The sequence below is a fragment of the Amblyomma maculatum genome, chromosome 9, assembly GCF_055883805.1.
Source record: "Amblyomma maculatum isolate TAMU_Amacu chromosome 9, ASM5588380v1, whole genome shotgun sequence".
Lineage (NCBI taxonomy): Eukaryota > Metazoa > Arthropoda > Arachnida > Ixodida > Ixodidae > Amblyomma > Amblyomma maculatum.
The window spans coordinates 12,154,198-12,170,598 of NC_139352.1; the positions used below are offsets into that span (position 1 = coordinate 12,154,198).

At 46.5% G+C, this 16,401-nt stretch overlaps 2 protein-coding genes across 4 annotated transcripts in view; one reads left to right on the plus strand and one right to left on the minus strand.

Moving 5' to 3' along the window:
• LOC146178322 (S-adenosylhomocysteine hydrolase-like protein 1) overlaps positions 1-2,677 on the minus strand; it is a 266,939-nt gene extending 264,262 nt beyond the window's left edge. For both annotated transcript variants that reach the window (XM_084578136.1, XM_084578133.1), the window contains exon 1: positions 2,316-2,677. In XM_084578136.1, the coding sequence (XP_084434262.1) occupies positions 2,316-2,444 (129 nt within the window). In that variant the 5' untranslated portion in view covers positions 2,445-2,677. The remainder of the gene's footprint in view (positions 1-2,315) is intronic.
• A 667-nt stretch (positions 2,678-3,344) lies between these two features.
• LOC146178324 (uncharacterized) lies at positions 3,345-15,536 on the plus strand. Of its 2 annotated transcripts, XM_084578131.1 has the most exons (3): positions 3,345-4,111; positions 4,477-5,542; positions 11,058-15,536. In XM_084578131.1, the coding sequence occupies exons 1-3, from the start codon at positions 4,049-4,051 to the stop codon at positions 12,440-12,442; spliced, it is 2,514 nt and encodes an 837-aa protein (XP_084434257.1). In that variant the 5' UTR covers positions 3,345-4,048; the 3' UTR covers positions 12,443-15,536. The 2 variants fall into 2 exon arrangements, with proteins under 2 accessions (XP_084434257.1, XP_084434258.1); XM_084578132.1 differs by having other exon boundaries at positions 3,346-5,542.
• Positions 15,537-16,401: the final 865 nt, after the last annotated feature.

Here is a 16,401-nt window from a genome sequence, read left to right on the forward strand (position 1 = left end):
ACGCAACAACCGCAGAGTTTCGCCTTCACCAATTACAAACCACCATTTTGTGAACTGCATGTGCTCGGCCACGTGCAAGCTCTCGTGTGACGAGGCGGAACCTACATTGTTATGCGCTACACAAGACTTGAAATATGAACTATGTGAGGAAGATTTGGGTGAAAAGAGGCGCTTAAAAGTAACTGCGCAATGGCACAGCGCTACTTGTTCGGACCACACCGCGGTTTGGACTAAGAGCATGTGACAGAGATCCTGCTTTTTACCAGATTGAACCAGTGGTTGAATTTCTTCTTCAGGGACCAGCCTCATTTGACGGATTTTATAACTCAAATATGGTTCGCTTACGAAAATTCGTTTGCCTGCTCCAGTTGCAACATTACTTTGTCTCCTGAATTGCAGTATTGAAATAATGATTTCTGGGTGCATGCGCTGTCGACGTTCGGGCGGTGACTTCAGAAAAAATGTATTCCAGTTGTTCCAAAATCGCAGCAAAGGTGTTCGCGTTCTTGCGCCGTTCCCTGCAGCAAATGCTTCCGAACAGTTGAAAGAATGGGTAGCGGCGTCGCATTGGACACATGATAGAAAACGAAAAAAAAAAAAAAAGCAAGCGACTCATTCGTTCAACTGTTCGGCAGTACTTGCTGTAGGGTTAGTTGGTCCATGCTATCCAATGGAACGGCGCAAGGACACGATCGCAGAAACAAAGGTATTCCTGTCATTGCGCGGTTCCATTCGTTAGCATGGACCAACTAGCCCTGCAGCAAGTACTTCCGAACAGTTGACGATTCGCGTGCTGTCTTGCTTTTTTTTCTTCTTTTTTTTGCGTTTTCTATCATGCGTTCAATGCGACGCCGCTACCCATTCTTTCAACTGTTCGGAAGCATTTCGGAATGCAAAACCATAATTAAGAGAAGAAACATGCGACCCTTCATGTTGAGTCGTCCTTTATGCACAAAAGAAAATAAATACATTCTTTTATGAGCATATCGCAAGACCTCCAATTTCCTGTTTTCCGTTTGCGACGTGCTTTTACTGGTGAAGCAAGCATTGAAAGCGGCTCATGGGAAGTTCGTGCCAACTTCTCTTGTGCCTTCTCATTTGCCACGCATTCTACGCATCGGAGTGGAACATTTTCTCGTTCGAGGTGCGAGAATTTGTTCTGCCTGCGCGCTACTAGCACAAAACCCCGACGAAGGTCGTCTCTGAGCGACATATACAACCATATCTCACATAGAAGCAAAAAATCACGGACAAAACCAACGAAGCGCTTGGAGCACCGACATTTCCTGAACGCCAAACATTCCACTCTCTGTACAGTACGCACATTGCCGAGCATTCGACCGACCAGTCCGCTGTCGTAACCTCGCACACGTGCGCCGGTACGTGGCGTCAAAATTAAAAAAAAAAAAAAAAAAAAAAACATATTTCAAAGAAGATGAAAAAAAAAATAATAAGTACTACTGGCGCAACGCAGCGTAGAAATAGAAGGCGGGCAGTTTCGGCATCGCCTTTATTGTGTCTGTCACTGAGTGTCGCAACGCCGGTCGCTGCCGGCACCAACGAAACAACCAATACACACCAGTCTTGCGCACAGGCGCACACGCAGACGGAGGGAAATCTGCGCCTCGGCGCATGTTTCACTGCTTGGCTCTTTCCTTTTTTTACCGCCTCCTTTGACGACACTTCTTTTCACGAGCTCTCCTTATCAGCCGCGCCGAGGCGCGACATGCCCGGTTTCAAAGTGGCCGCAATCAGACAGCATCACGCAAGGCAATACACGCCGGCGCAACGCCGCATAGACAGACCAACGACGTCTCCGATCCTGACGGAGCAGTCGAGTGACGCAGTGAAACGACCACGTACCACGTACTCGAGCCACGATCGGTGACGTTCGTCATCGGAACAGAGTACGCTGCCCGGACACACGTCGTGACGTCCGCTAGAGCGCATATAACGGCACTTGTCATTCATACCGCCCGGACGTTTGACACGCACGCATCGAAAGGGGCCGGGGGAAACGTGCCGGATCACACATCGCCGTCAAAAAACGGCATATCGGCGATACGCGTGAGGTGGCTGCTGCCCAGTAGTTTAGCACTGTGTATATCTTAATGATTCCACTGAAGGGCAGGAAGTAAATAATGGCACGGCACACGCGCACAGACACTCACACTTGCCTGGGAACCAGCGAGCGGCGTGCAATGGGAGGCTTTTTTTTTTTTTTTTTTTTTTTTTTTTTCACGGCGCACGTTGGAGTTTCCCTTGGGCGCTCGCGGCGGCCGACAGCGCTCCGTCCGTCAGCGCCGATTGCTTACCCTGGGTTTGCTCGAACCGTCGAGAGCCTTACGGTCCCTGATGTAAGGCGAACCAGCCTGCTTCGAAACCAGGCCGGGCGAATCTTGAAGCTCCACTTCGAAGCGAGTACTTGGCTCCACGTCGGCCATGTTGCGTCGGTTTGCTGCTCCTCCAGACAGTACGGTCAGTCGGGTGAATAACGGTAGCTCTAGGCGCGCACGGAGCCTGGGTCACACGAACAGAAGCGCGGAGTTTCTAGCTTAAGGGTTAATGACCGCTTCTGGGGTCCTCACTGGCCTGGTCAAAGCTCGGGACGTCCACCATCGCACTCCGACAACGACCGGTGTTCCGCCAAATGCGCTCGCCTCCAACGCGGCGAAAAGGAGAATAAAAAGAAAGGTTGGTCCTCTCTCTTTTACTCTCTTCTCTCCGCCTCGTACGCCACGCCTCTTCGCCTCTCTCTCGAGTCCGCTCCTCCACTTTCTCTCCCCACCCTTAGAGAAGCCGACGCATGTGTGTGCGTTGTTTTGTGGGCAGCTTTGAAATTAGCACGCTATCGAAGAGGAGCAAGAAACCGACGAGAGGTGACAAGCGGAGCTCTTGACACGTGCACCGTTAACGGGCGGTAACGTGAGAGAACTGCTGACTGCTGTCGAGCGCGGCAAAAAATCGTTTTCAAACTTGGGTGAGCGCTGATAATGCCCTTTGTTCGGGCTTAAGCGTCGCTCACCATCTGCAACGGTTCGAATGTGTTTCCCCCGGCGGTGTCAGCGGTAAGTACCATGCATGCACTGCGGCTGAAGCTTGCCCCTTTGCTCTCTTAATTTTTTAATCACACATTTGGATGTAGTCGAGGCAGCATAGCGATTACCGCACGCTTGTTTGAAAATGCCGGCAGGCTGTGATCCGCCATTAATAGCTGCAACGTAGCGAAAGACCTTGCTAAGTGTGAAATTTGCTTCGCATGCAATGCTGAGGCAGTGAATTTGTGTTAGAGCGCTATTCACACAAGCTTCTGGTACATGTTTTCACTTTTTGTTAGTTGAAGTGTACTGTCTACTTAACAGCTAGTGGACGTCCGTACAGCTGGTTTTTACACGCAGAGACGGACGGACGGAAGCCTTGATTACGTCGGGAAGCGTGCGAGCCATCTGTGCTTGGAAGTGATCTTAAATAAATTAGAAGCCTACGGTGACATTGTTTGTGACCATTTACGATCAAAATAAAACAGGAAAAAGAATGAGGGTCGGTGGAGGGGCGGAACGTCACGTCAAACAACAACCCGTGGATGACGAAGTCGTGCTGTCAGGCAGCGCCTGAGAGCGACGAATTTGCGTTCTTTGACGTCATTCCTAGTTATCTTTATCTCTGCTAGGTTCTGTGTTGCGTGAAGAACTGATTATACGTCAAAACAAACTCGTCGAACATGAACCGCATGAGCTCTGCGCCTCACGCTCTCCTCCTTTTGTAACCATGGCAACATCATCATTTTCCCTGCTGTTTCGCCTCCCTGTGGTCGCAGCGTTGTAGTGGAAATGTTCCTTGAAGCGTTCGATGAGGCCGCTTTGTTGATCGCTTTGTTTCTTCAGCGTATGCGAAGCCCGTATCACAATTTGTGCTCGTTTTTATCTTCGTCCCGATATAATCCATTAGAAGCGCCGCCGGTCTCTCTCCGTCAGATGTCGCACAGCGAGTTATCAGGATTCCCTACTCGTCCCTAAGCCTAACACCAGTGCATGGGGGAGACGCTTGGATGTTGCTGATGTATTCCCGTCACCAGCGATGCTACCCGTTTTATATCTGTTTCGTGTTGTCGGTAAGACTGCCAGCCTCGACTGTGCAAACTGATGCGTTACTTTCAGTTTTTTATGTTGGTGTCGGGTCGCTCGTCACCCAAGGTACGGAATCCGCTCGGTAGGCGGACGCGCTATCACGCCCCGCGGTATCAGCAAACCGCGCCGATACCCTGTCTGCCTTTGTTTACTAACGCGACAGCCTAGCGAATTTGTTCTGTATCTCGCGTGTCTTTTTGTTTGTTGTTGTTGTTGTTTTTTCGGTGTATATTTTTGATGCCGACTCTGCCCGTTTTACTTCGAACGGTTCCGGCTTTTGACAGTTAAGTGCGCGTGAGCCCGGTCTCCACCGCTTTGCGGTGATCGCGTTTTTTGTTTTCCGATATAGAAAATTACGATGGCGCCTCGAGCTGGCTTTGCGAGTGGCAGTGTCATGAACTTCGCCGAAAACGCTCACTGCGGCTACGTGATGACCAGACTGAGACAGCAGCAAGAGAAGGGACGCTTTTGCGACATTGTGCTGCACGTGGAGGGCCGCCAGTATCGGGCGCACCGTAGCGTTCTGGCCTCCTGCAGCCCTTACTTCGACTCGATCCTGCGTATGCACAAGGTGGCCGTGGAGCACATCAGCATCTCGTGCCGTAACCACTCCGCCTTCCAGTCATTCCTTCGCTACCTGTACTCGGGCTGCGTCAGCATCCACCGGGGAAATGTCGCCGAGCTCTTGCAGCTCTCCAACCACTTTCTCGTTTTCAAGCTCAAGAATTACTGTGCCGAGTACTTGGAGCACAATCTCAACTTAGCCAACTGCCTTGCCATCAGGGAGCTGGCAGAAGCCAACAATGTCCCCACGCTGCTCAAAGCAGTGGCTAGTTTCGTCAGTGAAAATGTGGAAGACGTTCTCAGCGACCCCAGGCTGCTGCGATTTGACAAGGAACGGTTCGTGACCTTCATCTCTGACCGCAGACTGTGCTTGCCTCAGGGTGCCCAGCTGCTCAACCTGGTGACACGCTGGGTTTCACACGACCTGGAAGAACGAGAAGGCTGGCTCCGGCTGCTGCTCACTTACATTGACTGGGCAGCCGTCGACCAGAACACGCTATCTCACTGTCTAAACCGTGACCCTGTGTTTAAGCTCAGCCGCAGATGCCTTCACTTTTTGCTCGAGACGCTAGAGAGTAATGCGGTGGAGGCACCCAATTGCAGTAGTACAGACAAGCAGCGAGAGCAGCTCCGGCTCGAGTTTTCGCAGACGCCTGAGAGAGACATGGAGAGTTTCATGAACCTTGCTGTCTCCGCAGCCATCGAAGCACTGTGCGCGGAGATGTCGGGGGACGCGCGGGACTCTCCTGCCGTGAGGCCAGCAGCAGAGGAGGATGACGAAGATACGCTGTCATCGGATGACTGTGGCGAACTCCTGGACGAAGATGTCGGTGAAGGAGTTCTGGGAGTGGGTAAGTTATTTCCGCACTGTATTATTCGCTCCGGCGCTCTCTGGAGCTGATGATGCCATCATTCTTTCAGCAAACCTCCTGCATACTTGCTGAATAGTCTTGCAGCCGGCTGCACTCACAGTTCCCTGTCATTTAGTTGCACAAAATTCAGTCACTCTAGCCTATTGTAGCTCAAGAACGAACCAGCAAATGTTTCTCGCAGGAGGTTTCCCAGCCATTTGCGTCGACAAGTTCTCATAAAGTCATGGATAAATCCCCTTGGATCTACTAGCGTGACATCACGGGGTGTGGCTGATCACAGTGTCATGAAAATCTGACGGCACTATTGGCTGAATATAGTTGACTGTATATAGTACCAGTTAATGTGAAGCAGCTCATGAAACTTACGGCTTTTCTTGTATGACGCTGTGGTGGGAAACAGTTCCCTGTTGCAGGAAGGTCTCTCTGCATGTTTAAATGGCTCGCCATATGGCCAAGCTATATTTGGAATAGTTGGGAATATTTTTAACTTTATTGGCTGCCATATTACTGTAGAAAGTCAATAATGGTACCAACACTGATTGTTTTGTTTTGTAAATTGTTAATTGGGCTTGTACTTAGTTGTGTGTAATTGCTTGGTAGTGTTGGCACTCACAGTAGTGTGCCTGGCTCAATAGTGACACCGAGCTGGAGTCCATCTAGTTCTTGCTGCATGGCTGTTTGTGGCTACATTGAATTGAATTGAATTTTGTTTATTTTCAACTCAAGGTTGAAGCCCTCGGGCAAAAAAAGCGGTCTTATGACGGCTTGAATAGTGCCTGGAGGCCCATACAAGGCAGCAGTTGTCACATTATAGATATCAGTGTAAGTTTGCATTTTCTAACAAAATCATAAACAAAGCACCGAACACAACAAACCAACAAAACATTTATCCTACATCAGACTTCCAAGAAATTAACAGTGTTGTATTTCACTATAAAGGGAAAACGTGATAGCGCTCAGTGCGAATTTCATGAGTATACTGTGAACGTTGTGCATATATTAGTTTGATGGGATATAAAATATTGTTGCAATTCCTTTTTATTGAAAGTCTCAAAACATATTTCTTCCTTTCCATAATTATTTGGAATGATTGGGAGCAGGTATAGCAGGGATTGACAGAAATAATGGGTATGTCTATAAGGTACAAGCCACTTATCGCAGCTTCAAGTGTGTGCGTTGCTTTTATGGGTAATCAAATTTCCGAAAGTCTTTAAAAAAGTTTGGAGAGTGCTTTAAAAAAAAAATAATAAAGTATGCAATAAGCAAAATTCTAGATAATTGCTTGCTGTTATTGTTTTATGCTTGCGAAAACGTTCTTCTGTCAGATGAAAGTACGGTAAAAATAGTGATTGTAAAACATGAAATGATTGCCGAGTAAATCTGGCTTAAAATTGGAACTTTTTTTCTTTTCGCTCATTTTAACTTGTGACGTCCAGACTGTAAATGGCTCTGTCGTCATATCTTGCCCCCTTTTCTAGTTCTTAGAACCGTTTGCAGTCTGAGCACCTTCTCTGTCATCAGAAAGCTGTAATATATCAGTGCAGGCCAAATTTTTTTCCTTAACGTCCCATGAAGTCTTCTACAAATACTGAAGCAGGTAATCCTGTTATGGGTTTGCGCAGTGCTCAAGCTAGCAAGAATTGAGCGCCTGGTAGCAGCAGACCTCCCGCTGAGCAGCCAATCCTCATGGACTGCTTGCGTACGGGGAACACATAATCTCAAACCTTTTCTCCTTCGATAAATATTCCTTTCCATATTTATCAAGACAAACCTCTTTATGCCCTGAGACAATAATAAGCAGTGTTAATAATAATAAAAAAAAAAGAAAAACTTTAGCTGGTGTATAACTACGGTGTATAAACCTTGTCTAAGGTGTATAAACCATAGGCTTAGCTTCACAAGTATCTCCTATTGAGCAGTAGTGAAAAAAAAGAGGGGGGGGGATGATGACAGTGTTATATCGCTCGCACGTCACGTTCACATACTTCGCGATTTATAGGCTTAAACTCTTTCCGCATTTGTTAGCTTGGTCACACACTGAGGCCACCTCCTTTGGTGGTTGCCCTCAGTAAAATCTAATAGCTGGGCTTTTCGTAGCTCTAATGATATTTAGTTGTCAGCACAGAAATGTGGAGTTGAACATTGGGAATATTTTTTGCCTCCACTCCGATCCACACACAAGATATTGAAGGGATAGAAAACTGGCCAAAGTATGTCAGGAGATTATGGTGGAGACCAAAAGACCTTGCCTCATTTAGTACAGATCGAGCACTACAATATCAAAGAAAAGAGGCTTTACCATTTTAATTTGCCATTGGAAATCGCATAAAAACAACTGAGGCATTATCTAGCGGAGAAACCCTATTACTTTTGGTGTAGTACCTCGCGTGACTACATGTCAGCAAAATATCTCTGATTTTTGTAAGTCCACACCGTTATCTTTTCTTCTAGAAGTGCTTGTCATTATTTATTATATTTTGCACTCTCTACACTGCGTCCTTATATAAAACCAGCCCTCCTTTCATTCATTCATTCATTCATTCATTCATTCATAAAACTTTATTCCTTTCGCACTGCGAGTTGAATGTTTTCAGGTTTTTCTACTAGATGGCGCTACAGTGTTTGGAATTCTGTGAATGAAACGATAATAGTGCCCACAAAAATTTTCGTCGACGCGGCCTGAATTAATGTGCCTTAACAGCTTTGAGTGTGAAAAGGACAGTACTCTAAGCAAAAAAATGTCTAATTACTGTCTGGTGAGTGAAATTTATATTTGTTTTCAGTATGTCTTTTTTATCGACCACCAGTCGTCATCGCGGTCACTGCTCATGGTTTCCAGCATTGGACTACATAAAAATGGGCGCATGCACTGATCAAAAAATTGTCTGTGAAACGTTTCTACAGCATTGCTACCAAAACCGCTACGGAATCGAACGTTTTAGACATCAATCCTTCCATTGCGGCAAAAAAAAAAAAATGTGAACTAAATTCCAGTGTTCTGTCCCTTTAACAAGAATGTATAAGACTTGGCATCATTTAGTTTTATTACACTGGCACTGGAACCCACAATCACCGATTTCGCCTCTGTGTGGTCTTTGGTGTCAGGCAGGCAGTAGGTGAAGCTCAAATAAACTAAAACAAAACTCTCTATGGCTGCAGCTGGGTTTTGTGGTAGCACGAACAGAGCAGCTTTGCTGGCCACTTCATTGGACCCTTACGCCATTGCCACAGACATACATGCACTCGCACTGTGCTTTGCACATAATGGTTTTTGTTTTTACTTCTATTTCTGTGCAATGAATCCAGAACACACCACTGTCGCATTGCCCTCTAATAGTGTATTAAGTGGTCCCAAAAATTTTATTGTACAAAGGCTCACCGATTTGGGCAACCTTTGTCTGAAGCCTGCAGCGCCTTGAAAACCAGGCCTCAAACCAAAACTGAAACGAAACCCAGTGCACCTAATTTTCAGTTGGCTTAAACGCACTGAATTGACTCAGCTTTTGTTTTGATCCTTTCTGTGTGACAATGCGCACTAACTGCAGTGGTGCAAAATTTAACACGATATTAGGTAACTTTTTGTTTTCCTTTCTATTCAGCAAAAAATCCTCGCCACACATTAAAGTGGTGTACTTGTGGGAAAAGGACAATGGCAGTAACAAATGGGTTTGGCTTTTCACTTATTTATAGCTTATAAGAGTACTTTTTTCTGTAGGAATAGCATTATTGCTATTAGAAAGCAAGTATCACCCATCAGTCTGCATAAAGTTAATTTTTCTCTGCTCCCGTATTAAAGCCTGTGCAGGGATGAGTTAAACTGTAAGTGCTGATGAGTACAGTGTTTATCATACGACATGAGCTTATCTCCTTGAACATGTTCGGTACAGTTGTATTGGTGCTTTTTGGTAGGAAGCTGCCTCAGTGGCTTTTGCATTTCACTGCTGGTTCGAAGGGCACAGGTTCAATCCTGACTGCAACAGTATTATCATTGTTATAAGTCCCCAAGTGGTCGAAATTAATCCACAGCCCTCCACAGAATCCGAATTGCTTCAAGGCACTAACACTTTATCTGCCAACCCCAAGCTGTACTCGTCATGAGAGTTCGTGCCAGTATTGCCAACTGCAATCCAATGTCTCTTTGCTTCTGCCATGAAAGACGAGTGTCAGGTGTCAATAGTATTGATTGAGATGTTTAACCCTGGAGGTTGGTGGTTGTCATGAAAAACCTCATTTTGCACATGTTTTAAGCCTGGCAACAGTCATTTCATAATGGTCCTACACGTGTATGCCAATGGTGCTGATGTGCCCCTTCGTGCAGTTGTGATAACAGAAAAATTCTAACACCAAAAAGCAAGAGCCAGTGGTGTTGAGATGTGTTCATTCATGTGCCCCTTCGACGCATGCAGAAAGAAGCCACGCAAAGAAACTCGAACATTGTGTGGGACTGCTTTGGGCTTTGTGCAACAACCCGTTTCGAAATCTAGCACACAAAGTTTCGCTAATCATGAAAACGTGTTTGTGCTAGGACAAAGCAACATCTGTACATTTTTCAGTGTGTCATAGTGTACTGCAAAAATCTTGGTCCTCTAAAGGTCTGTCGTCCCTTTGCTCTGTGTTCTACCCAATATGAATCGCTACCAACTAGTCCAATTGACCATCCTACTACAAATTCTAGTATGTTGTGACCCATTACAATGGGATGCATGAAAGGAAAGCTGCCCTCGAGAGCAGCTTTTATAATATATTTTTAGTGTCAGAATCGCATGGAAAAAATTGACTGCTTGAAAAAAGCAGGTGATTTTGGTACATTCTCCGGGAGCAAATTAGCATAGGAGAGAAGCGATGTAGCAGAGTTAGCTGAGCATTGACAAAAGTTTCATTTCATGATGCTCAGCAGAAGGTTAGCTGCTGGTCTAACACAGCGTGCTGTTTGGTTGCCTTTATCTGTAAGTAGCGAGAGGCCTCATGTTGACCGCACACATTTGCAAAACTCACCTTGATGGTGTTGAGTTGTTCTTTTGCTTGTGTAAGAAATGGTGTCACAGCCTCTGTTGCATGAAGTGTGGCCTACCAGCTGAAGCAAAAATCTATAGCATTACAATTTGTAGAAATGCTCGTGTGTTCCAATGAAACAATCTTTGCAGCTCTTAAAAGCTGCCCAGCCTAGAATTGTGTATGCACATTCCTCACATCAGCACCGCCGCGGTGGCTCAGTGGTTATGGTACCGGACTGCTGGATCCAAGGACGCGGGATCGAAGCCCAGGCCGTGGCAGCTGCTTTTCGATGGAGGCGAAAAGCAGTGTCCATGTACTGTGCGATGTTAGTGCACGTTAAAGAACCCCAGGTGGCTCAAATTTCTGGAGCCCTCCTAAGACGTCTCTCATAACCTCAGTCGCTTTGGGAGTTAAATCCTATAAACCTGTAAACCAGCATTTCTTTACATTATACGTCAGTTAATCGACAGTGTTTTTCTTTCATGTCTCTTGTGTGCAGGGCAGAATGTGGGACATATGCATCAGGAGCAGGAACCGGTGGAGGATGACAACAGCACGGAAGGCGAGAGTGACGAGAAACATCACATTCTGCGGAATTTGCTCGTGGGGAAGGCAGAGGTCGTCAAGGCCACTGAGCAGGATGTCACCACTGACGATTCTAGCAACGGCACAACAGGGAAGCTGTCGTCGTCCATCTGGAAGGAAGGTGTCAAGTGTGAGCACTGCAGCTACATTGGCTACGGGGCGGCGAGGCTGGAGCAGCACGTCACCAAGGCTCATGCTCAGGACATAACGTTCCAGTGTTCCCTCTGCGCCTTCACATGCAAGTGGAACCGTGAGTACTACATGCACATGAAGACGCACTTCAGCAAAGATGGCCAGCCACCATTCCAGTGTGATGCCTGCACGTACAAGTGTGAGAGGATACAGCTGCTGCTGCTGCACCGCATGAAGCACACGGACGAGCGGCCGTTCCAATGCGGCGCATGCGACTACCGGTGCCGGCAGAAGACCAACCTGGTCGCCCACATGCGCAGCCACACTGGCGAGCGCCCGTTCGTGTGCGACCTGTGCGGGCGCGCCTTTGCGCTCAAGTGCACCCTTGAGCAACACCTACAGAGCCACCGCGATGACCGTCCCTATCTGTGCGATGTGTGCGGCTTCACGGCCAAGTACCAGTCGCACCTCATCTCCCATCGGCGTCTGCACACAGGAAACGTTTTCCGGTGCCAGTTTGCTGGTTGCACATACGTGTCCCCCAAGCGCAGTCAGCTGGAAGCACACACGCGAACGCACACAGCGGTGCGGTCCCACGTGTGCGCCGTGTGTGGCCGTGCCTTCATTGAACGCAGCCACCTGGTGCGTCATGAGCGGATACACCTCGACGACAAGCCGTTCAAGTGTCACGCATGTGACTACAGCAGCTCGCGACGGGACAAGCTCAAGGAGCACCATGAGAAGCACCATGGTGAGAACGCCACTGCCAAAGCACCCTACAGGCCACGTAAGACATCCAGTAACGCGGGTCAGATGCTGGTCGACTCGGCGCAGCTCAACTTGGACGATCCGTATGCCTCAGCGGACTCTCAGCTGGATTCGACTGATGCCGACAATCGCTATTTTTTAGTGCAGATGCAAGCATCGGGGATCTCTATGTCACAGATTCAGGCACTCCAGTCACACTCTAGTTTGGACGATTCATCTGGCATGATGTTTGGAGATCAGCAAAGTCCACTGCTTGATGCACAGCTTGGTGATTTAGGCGTGGAAACTCCAGAGGAGGTGCTGTCAGTGACTCTGAACGAACCGCTGAACTCTTCTTCCGAGATGAGTGCCACCTCTTCAGAACTGAATAACCTCAATTCCTTTATGGCATTCTTTTAGTTCCATTTACAAACTTTTGAACATGCCACTCGCGTCTTTTAAGTGCTCTACTCCAGTGTTACAATCAAGACTCCTTTGCTGTTAGTCAACGTGCATCATCATCATCAGCCTGACTATACCCACTGCAGGGCAAAGACCTCTCCCATATTTCTCCAATTAACCCGGAATGCATACACAATTCATATCGGCTTTGGCTAGCTTTTTTTTTTTTTTTTTTGCGAAACATGTTTCTTTTTATTTGCATTAAGGTTCACAATGGTGATTTTCATGATCATTAACGGACAGTCCGTCAGAGTAGTGCACTGGTCTCTCTGTTACACTGCCTGTGAAAGCAGTCTAGCGGTAATCACTAGACTCGTCTTAGAGCAGTGCATTTTTCCTCTGCCTGCCACTTTCTGTGGTGGCTGCTGCAGACTGAGCTGATGCAGTCTTGCCTTTTGCAGCATTTCTGTGCCAGGTTCCATAGGCTTTCCAAGTGTTGCACATTGACTGCAGTGCTGTGAAAACAGTAGCAACACTAGTCACAATTACTAAGCATGCCAGGTTGCGCTGTTTTCAGCTTTGTGGTAAATTCAGCCATACAGTAAGGACGGGTTTGGTCTTAAGCTATCAAATGGAAGGAGGGACTGCTGCTTTAGTGCTTTGCGTTTGGCTCGTAAACTGTGCGCCACATATGTATTGTTTCAGGAGTTTCGAGTTTCTCTGTAGTCAGGCGAGATTTTCCTAAAGGTGTCCCTGAGTAAGAGACTAAAGATGAGCATGTTGCAACCAATGCATAAATGCTTCTTGGCCGTTTTGTAGTACAAGGTCACTCTTTCCCAAAGCTAGCAGTGGGCTTTGTGTTTGCTTACCAAGAAGAAGTCACCTGAAAGTAGAGCCTCTGTAAAAAGTATACAGTTAACTTGGGTTTGCAGTGTTCAAAGTCTCTAGAAAATAGAAGTAACTAACTCTGCAAGTTGTGCCCTCTCCGAAGCCTGACACTTTCCACAAATGCTACAACTCTGAGCCCCCCACATCATGGCTTGATAGCAAAGCCCATGGGCTCTGTATTTTAGACAAAAGGCTGTATCTTAATTCTGTGGCTGTATGCGAGCTACCACTGTGGTTATTGGTAATGTTACTTGTGTGCTTTCTCCAACTGATGTGCATTGTGGAGCTGCTTTGATATGCATGGCCAGACTTGCGACTGCATTTCAGCAAGACCGTGGTGGTAACTTTGCTCTCCCTAAGCCACATGCTTAATGGTATGTGATGTCCGTTGTTCATACGCAAACCATTCGATACCTGCCAGAGATTCTCTAGCCTCAACTTGTCACCTCCGTTTCTGCTGTCACTTCTATGGTTCTGCATGCCTTCTGTCAATTCTCTTCTGTATAATTTGAGGACTAGCAAGGCTATTGACCCTGTCAAGCACCTTTTACCATGCATACCAAAAGTGTCATCAGTAGAATGTTGTTTGGCGAATGTATGCATTTGCCTTGTGTGCATAGCAACTTTATTGTGTCACAGACAAACAGAAGAGAATAGGTTTTACTTGCTCTGTTTTGTGTTCATATTTTATCACACTGCAGTCTGGGACTTTTTTTTGCCATGAAGGGAAGGCTATGACTAACAGCAGGCATCGACTTTCATGAACGTGATGTTTTTCGTGCTCAGTAGCCGATTGCACAAGTCTGAAAGCTGGTGGCTTGCATTTGTAGCTCTTTCTTTACTGACTGAGAACAACTGTGCTCAAGGTATAGCTGATAATATGCGTGCTGCAGCATTGACTGGGTAAGAACGTTTGAGCTGTCTCATTGCGAGTGCATTCATTCATCAAGCTGTTGCCAAGCCTCCTGTTTGAGGACTCAACAGCAACAGTTGTCAATCATAGACATGATGAGGGGGCCCTGTTATAACCAAAAACATTAAGAAATTGCACCCAAAGAAGGCTTCTTTAGTTGAGAGGACTACAGCTTCATTACTTCACAACTCTGAAGCCATGCAGCATTACAAAAGCTAGAGCGTGTTTTGACTAATGGCCATGCAATGTGCTAAGCCGTTCCTACTTAGAGCACCATATAACTACCCATCCCTAACTATAGCATATAGCCTTGTAATGCATTTTCTCTAGCTCTCATGAAGGGCAGTGTACACTGGAAATCAACTAGAGAAAATGCATTTTGAGGCCGGTAATCAACTGGTCCCAGCTGCATGGTTTATAATACTTGTAGCATATAGTTGGCTGTCATGATTGTTCACCGGTTTTCTATTGGCCAGTTGTAATATGCAGAAAACCAGCCTGTCACAAACTGTTTTACTCGGGTTGTTTTGATCTGTATAGAGTTTTGTGGATCAAGCCTGTTATTCACATTACCATTTCTTGTTTCCAGAGCACTGCATGGTTTTAATGAGACAAAGTATAAAGTGTTATAGACTTGCCTATCAAAGGGTGCATATCAGTACATGAAGCTAGACCATGGATTGTGTAAAATGGAATTGAATGCTGCATTAACCTAGAAATAGGTCAATTACTGGTTGCACCAACTACTGAAGATTTTGCACTTTCTAAATGCAACGTGAACATGGTGACGGCATTCTTTTCTTTTTTTGCATGGGATGTTTACAAAAGCGCAAGGATTTGTAATCGTTAGCCGATATATTTTTTGCTCTTGAGCGCAGAATCTGTTAGCTTTACTCATATACGTAAATTCATTTTCATTTCTGCCCTCAGGTAATATTTTCATCTTGCCAACATCCCATCTTTTGGTCGGGAACCTCCTCTTGTCTGATCTCTCCCCAGTATGTGCCGGTGAAGTCGGCTTATTCTGGATAGTCATTGTACTAGTTTTTTTATCATCTGTGGTTTCCCTGTGTTTGTGTGTTGTCGGGGTTTTTTCCCAAGGTGTGATGCGTGTGCTTCCAGTGTTGAGACGTTTATGCGTGTTCAGTCGTCGCATGCGTTTTAGCATGTGAACACTGCCTGTCCATCTTCGCAAGTGCCAATGGGTAAATTATTTGACAAGGGCCAGCAGCAGCGGTACCAACGTACTAGTCACCCTGCTGCCTGTCGCTGAACATGGTGAGAGTATAATAAAAACACTTCAAAGAATGACTTAACTCCTTCTCAGTTTCCCCTTTTTGTCGTTTTATTAAATCTGAACACATCTAGGAACATTTGAAAGACACCCTGAGAATTCACAGTCACGCACATTGAAACAAACTTTTCTACTCGGCAAGGCATACTTGGAGAACTTGTCAAGCGGCCACCCATATCATGAGAAACCACACACCTGTCACAGCATTCTGTCGATCCCAGCCCACGAAGGCATAGAGGGCAATGAGACGGCTGACATGATAGCTCGAGGTCATACATTCCGAGCCCCGTCGCTGTCCACCCCCGAAACCTTCATTTCCACTAATATGCGGCGGAATCAAACAGCCATGAACTTAGTTGCATGAGATATGCAGACCCCCACAAAGGCCTCGCTCGTCAGGATATGTAAGACCGCACACTAACAAACCTAGCTCGACACTAAGATTTCCAAGATTTGGTTTCTAAGGTTAAGATTTGGCCCATGCAATACCCCATAAATGCATGTCCGATCTGTGGGAAGATTTCAGACATCCTCCACATAGTTTCGAACTGCCCTACGCAACATACAGCTCGCAGGAAATCGACCACAAGCAGCGAGAGGTGAAACTAGCTCACACATGCAGCTCTTCCCTCTCCACCAGCTGAATAAAATTTTTTCTCTTTCTCTCTCTGGAGGCATATTTAGTCAACTAGCTTCAGGTGGTGCAGCGCGACGGCATGAGGCCTAGATGAGAAAAGAGGACAAAGAAACTAGCACCCATTTTTTTGTTGCATATGAATATCTCCACTTATATTGGTACCATATTGCTATCTTTTGGTGCAGTTTTTATTTTTGGTTGAGACATTTTGTTGTAGAAGGCAGGGGTTGGTAAGGGCCCCTGCT